The 6,000-nt window shown below is 34.0% G+C and overlaps 1 protein-coding gene across 6 annotated transcripts in view; it reads right to left on the reverse strand.

The window, feature by feature from the left end:
- LOC115981974 (protein PHYLLO, chloroplastic) overlaps positions 1 to 5,727 on the reverse strand; it is a 55,819-nt gene extending 50,092 nt beyond the window's left edge. For 3 of the 6 annotated variants that reach the window (XM_031104431.1, XM_031104429.1, XM_031104430.1), the window contains exons 1-6: positions 5,409 to 5,726; positions 5,106 to 5,315; positions 3,913 to 4,127; positions 2,943 to 3,054; positions 2,688 to 2,804; positions 1,120 to 1,221 (exon numbers count right to left, since the gene is read on the reverse strand). In XM_031104431.1, the coding sequence (XP_030960291.1) occupies positions 1,120 to 1,221; positions 2,688 to 2,804; positions 2,943 to 3,054; positions 3,913 to 4,127; positions 5,106 to 5,315; positions 5,409 to 5,567 (915 nt within the window). In that variant the 5' untranslated portion in view covers positions 5,568 to 5,726. Of the gene's footprint in view, positions 1 to 1,119; positions 1,222 to 2,687; positions 2,805 to 2,942; positions 3,055 to 3,912; positions 4,128 to 5,105; positions 5,316 to 5,408 lie in introns of those variants that run through there. The other 3 variants (XM_031104433.1, XM_031104435.1, XM_031104434.1) reach the window with 3 other exon arrangements.
- Positions 5,728 to 6,000: the final 273 nt, after the last annotated feature.

Below are 6,000 nucleotides of genomic sequence, written 5' to 3' on the forward strand. Positions count from 1 at the left end.
AATAATAATTAAAAGTCATGCATATATATTATATAGATTGCATAACATTTTAATAAGATTAATTTTGGAAGTCAATTGTATTTTTATTCATCCATTGAATTCTATTGTAGGTCTAATTACTTAATTCCCTTATTAGTATTTTATTTAATTTCTTAAAGTCAAGGGTATTTTTGTAATTCAATAACTAAGCTTTTCCAAGTCTATTAGAATTAGGTTTAGCTCAAAATAGGCAATATAAGCACACTATTGTATTCCAATGGAGACAAGCTGCTTGAGTAATAAAATTTATTGTTGGAATCTTTCCTTCAATGGCTTGGTGTTGATTCCAAGCAACCCTATGTGCACATTCCTAGGTTTTGTTTCTCTTGTTTTGTGTCAATTCCAAGCAAGCCTTGCTGCTAAATCGCTGATTCCTAGGTGACGCAAAAAGTACAAATAATTTTTTATTTTAATTTAGTTCTATTTATATTTGGAAGTAGATAGTGTTTCTATTAGACACTTGGATTTTATTTTAGGTCTTATTACTTAATTAGGTTAATTAGTATCTTATTTAATTTCCTAGAGTTAAGGGTATTTTTGTAATTCAATAATTGAGATTTCCCAAGTCAATTAAAATTAGGGTTTCCTAAGTCAACTAGAATTTAGGATAAGTTATAAATCATAATCTATATAAGTATAGCATTGTAAACCTATGGAGAAAGTTCAATTGATTAATAAAATTTCTCTTAGAATTTTCCAATGGTCTAGTACCAACTCCAGCCAACCCTAGGTGCTAACTCCTAGAATTTTTTCTCCCTTGCTTAGTGTTGACTTCAAGCATGCCATCAATCTTGTAAAGTTCTAACTAAATTGAAATTTATATTCTTAAAGTTTTGGGTAATTTTGATTCTAGAAAGTCTCGCCAAATTTCTAACTTGGCATTAACTCCACTTTTAGTTTCATCCACTAAAACTATATCATCTACAAAAGAACTATTGACTACAATTGGAAAAAAAAAATTATAAATCTAAATGTGTAATATCCAATTGACTAATGTATTCATGTGCCAATTAATGTTGGCATTTCAAACAACAATGAATCACCAATGACAAAATTTATCTAAAAACTTAAAATCCATACCATTGTAACAGTTTTATCCTCCACAACTTTGAGCTTTCTAAGAGTAGACCTTATGCTTTCAGAGTGACATTTATCTGTAGTCAACCAAGAATGACAACTGGCCTGAAGAGAAAAGATTATAATAAAGATGTTATACACATGTAGATAGAAATTACGTTTGAAGACCACTTCTTGTAATAGAAGTCTATAACTTATGCTCCATTTGTCTCAAAATAAAATATTTTCCAAAAATTATTTTTCACATTTTACCATGTTTGTTTAGGTGAAAAATATGGGCAACTGTAAAATATTTTCTAGTCAAACTGTAAGACTCAGACTCTCACAAGTAAAATGTCTTACGCTTAAATCAAACATAAAACATTTTACGCTTTTTTTTTTTTTTGGATAGGTAAGAAAGATGTGTATTCGAAAAACTGCTAAATGCAAAGTAGCACTAGCATATCAAAAGTACAAAAAAAGATGGAAAAGCAAAAACATAAAAAAGCACAAATTATAAAGAGAAGAGAGCTAAGGAATAAAGGAAGAGAATCACTAGATTTGAGTCCCCAAGCTAAAAAAAAACATTTTACGCTTTCTTTCTCTCACACAACTCTCCCTCTCTCCCCTCTCTCACTCTTTGCTCTTCCCACAAACCAGACCACTAAGCCACTACCGAACCACCCATCACTGGCCACCAATCCATTCGTTAGCGCCAGCTCCACCTCTACCATAGTTTGCTTCACCCACCGAACCTCAATTCGACCTTCAAAAGTTTTCTTCTTTTTTTGGATGGTTTTTGAGTTGTGGCTGGTAGCTGGGTTTGTGGATTGTGGTGGGTGGCTAGGTCATTTGTGGGTTGTGGTGGGTGGCTGGTTCGTGGCTGGGTTCACAGTTGTGGCTGGGTTCGTGTGTGGGTTGTGGTGAGTAGCTGGGTTGCGGTGGGTGTTGGGTTTGTGGGTGGGTCACAATGGTGGCTGGGTTCGTGGTTTCGTGTGTGCTAATCTGGTGGTGGTTTGGGTAGTTGGTGGAGTGGCACTGGGTTGGTTTTCGCTGGATCTAGTGGTGGTTGCTTGGATTTGATCGGTTGTGAAATTAGGAAAATTTTTTCATTTTGCTATGAAACAAACACTTGAAAATGATTTCTTTACATTTTCAAAAATGCAACCAAACATGGTAAAATGAAAAAAAAAAAAAAAATTAGTAAAATATTTTACTTCGAAACAAACAAAGCCTTAGCCCCCTGGTCCACCCCACCTTAAGAAGGAAATATTTAAATCTTCTTGTAGCTTAAAATTAGGTTTTAACATTCACATGCACAAGAACGGTACAAACCACAATTCACATAGAATATTGTGTGAGAAATCAAGCAAGCCCAAGAAATTCCAAAATAGCAGTTAAAAAATAATCACAGTATACAGAGATCATCAAAAATTGCTAATGTGAATATTAGCAATAAAATAACTTGAGAAGGTAAATATTGCACTCAGAATAAAATCCCTTGACCAATAAAAATATAATAAATCAATCAAATATGAAAAACACGGACTTATAGAAACAAAAGCACAATGGGATATGACATCCTAGAATACCTGTTTGAGAGAGATCTCATAAGAACGAACAGCTTCTTCAAATGAACAAGGGGAAGAATTATTCCAAGCAAGTGTTGCTGCTAAAAAAGAAACTCCCTCGTACTCATCTAACTCAATCTGTTACAATCATATTGTTATTTTCAGCTTGCAACTTTGAACTAACATGTTGTGCTCTAAACCTAGAGAATGAAATAATAAGCACGACGTGGGGAGGCATTATCCAAAAAAAAAAAGGGCAAAAAAATAGAAGTTTACCTGAGGAATGAAAAGGTAAGAACCAGCCTCATTCATCTTGGAAGATGCAATGTTGAAATTAATATCCATAAAACCATAAATCATTATAAATGTTGAATCAGTTGAAAGATATCTGCAGAGAAATTAAACAAAAATGCTTTAATTTATTTGAAGGAAGTCACAATTCATCTTAAAGTGAGTACTTTCATAGAAGGGGAGGAGAATGCATTGGGGGGGGGGGGGGGGTGGGTTTGTGTAGGGCGTGTTGGAAATAAAAAGATAAAAAAGGGAAAAGTAGAAATGGAATTGTATCGAAAGAGTCACGCTAATTTTGAACAATGAAGCATCAGTTTGACAAAGGTGAAACAAATCCACACCAACAACCATGTTGTTGGTCTTGAACCTCATTCAAAAAACTAGCTCAAATATGTAAAGAGGACATCCTCTAACCCAACTTCATAAGGTTTAAGGCTTATAGCATACATTAGAGTCTCTCATTGTAATTACCCACTCTAGTTTTAATCAATACCAAGACAATTAACTTCTAAAGAGCCCGATGAACCTAGATTTTGGCCAATAAATGCCACATGGGGTGATAGCCTTGCCAGGCTGGTAAGTTGTAACAGCTAATAATGCTAAGTATTAGTACTTTCGTACTGTTTGTGCAATGCAGTAACCTCTAATAAACATTAGATATGAGATAGTTGTTAATCCTAGAAAGACATCTATATTTCAAAGCAAATGAACACATTAAAAATTTTCCAAGGGCCAGGTTCAAGTGAGATAATTGTTCATCCTACAAAGAGACTATGCACAACTCTAGTTGAATCTATATTTCAATTCAAATCACACATGTAACAATTTTCCAACGGTCAAAGTTAAGTTACATATGATTTAACTCTTTGTCATTTGATACACTAAAGTTTTCAGGTCTTATTCAGTGAGCAAATTTACTTTTAGGAAAGGCATAAATGGAAGAAATGAGATCCACCTTTTGGTCAAATTCTGCTCTCCTGAAGTACAGGAAGAAGAATTTGTAAAGTAAATTGCAGCACCAATTCCGAAAACACCACGGCTTCCATTCAAATACAATGACTTATATGTTGGATTGCCTGTATTCTTGGAGAGAAAAAACAAAGGATACACTGACAACTCCGGTTGACAGCAAAACCAATTCAAAGCTTTTGGACCAGGAGGCACAGCCACCTGCAGATACACAGTCACATTGCATGATCCATAGGACATCCTATTAGTATTAGAAACTTGTACAACTTGGCACATTCGAGTTCTTCATATCCAGATTTTAAATACTTATTTTTCAAACATGTTACTTCCTTTGTCCCAGTTTGTTTGTCCTCTATTCTATTTTGAAATGTCCTAAAATATTGTTCTGTTTCTAAAAGTAAAAGTTATTAATTTACTAATATTCATATTATACCCCTACTTTATTTTCAAAACTATTTGAAAAGAAAACTAATAAATATTTAAAAAATCAATCTAATTGGGACACATTTTTAGTTGCCTCATTAACTCTTTAAAAAAAAAAAAAAAAAAAAAAAAAAAAAAAGCTAATAAATTTATTTAAGGGTAGTTTTGTAAACTTATACATTTTTATAGGATAAACAAGACAATAAATGATATTCTCTTAAAAAATTTGACTTTTCAAAACAAGATAAACAAATTGGGACGGAGGGAGTACTATTCAACACCTCATAATCATGTTGTATTCCAAAACTGAACCAAAAAATAACATAGAATTGGAGAAGTTGCTTAGAAATCACATCACAAATGGGCCATAGTTTTATTTATTTATTTATATATTTTTTTTTATTACTCCATAATGATTACCATGAGACCAAGACACCGATAAGTCTATTTTGTGTCCAGCTTATTTGGCTAGCTTTTAGATGTTATTTACCTCACTTTTTCAAAGAAAAGTATAATTTTATCACATTTTCAGCAAAAAGCTAAATAAACTAATGTTAGTCAAATGCACACTTCACACATTGAATTTTGACATAAATACAATGTCCACTTATTTTAATATACCCAATCAACTAAAGAACGAGAATTCACTCAATTAAACCATCAAGATTCCATAAAATAAATATCACATATAGAAATAATGACACAAAGTCAGCAAAAAAAAAAAAAAAAGATTCAAAATGCCTCAGCTTTTGTTACCTGAAACCTGAGAACTCCACTAGCAGAAGAAGGAGGGTCCAATTTCAACTTCTCAACAGCCTCTTTGATACTCTGGAGACCATGCTCAAGCGTCAACGCCGGAGGCAGTGTACGCGTAATGCAGGTCTCAAACGCTAAATCCCCGTCCACAACTTCCGACGATTCTCCGATTTCAACCACCGGGCCGTCGAATTTCACCGCTTCAACAGCCTAACAAAACCACAAAATGAAAAACCATTCAATTGTGAGAATTGCGAAATGCGAAAGAGGAAATTAATTGAGGAGATTGGGAGTGAGACTGACCACTGGATTTGGGTTTTGAGGAGAGAGACGGAGAAAGGAATTGTGGGTGAGAAATGTGAGAGTTTGCAGTGGAAGGAGAGAGCGTTTGGTGCGGAAATGGAGGTTTGAGAGTGAAGGAGAAAGCGTGTGAGGGTGAGGGTGTGAGAGTTGGGATTTCATTGACAGTAAGGAAGAAGAGAGTGTGTTTGTGTTTGTGTTTGTGTTTGTGTTTGTGTGCTCGCGCGCTGTGCATGGATGGAAAGAAAATTTAAACTTTCGAGGCGAAAGGATAAGAAAATCCAGAGGAATGGTGGTGGTGGTACTGCCAGTTAACGTACGATATGGGCCATTATCTATTGTGGGAAAAGCATATATCATTTCTCTTCTTTTTAATGGTTTGGACACGGAAGTTGCAGCCTGGCCCATTGTGATCCAGCTTAAGTTTGAGATCAATTACTCATTTTGTGCGGGAAAATTGGTGATTTTTTTTTTTTATGCGAATTTTTTGAAGAAGAATAATTTTATTATATGTTTATTTAATTATATTTCTACCCAATTAATTAAAAATAAACTAATCACTTCATAATTCACGTGTTTAGAGACTTTTTTTCAT

This window comes from Quercus lobata, chromosome 3 (genome assembly GCF_001633185.2).
Source record: "Quercus lobata isolate SW786 chromosome 3, ValleyOak3.0 Primary Assembly, whole genome shotgun sequence".
In the NCBI taxonomy this organism is placed as follows: domain Eukaryota; kingdom Viridiplantae; phylum Streptophyta; class Magnoliopsida; order Fagales; family Fagaceae; genus Quercus; species Quercus lobata.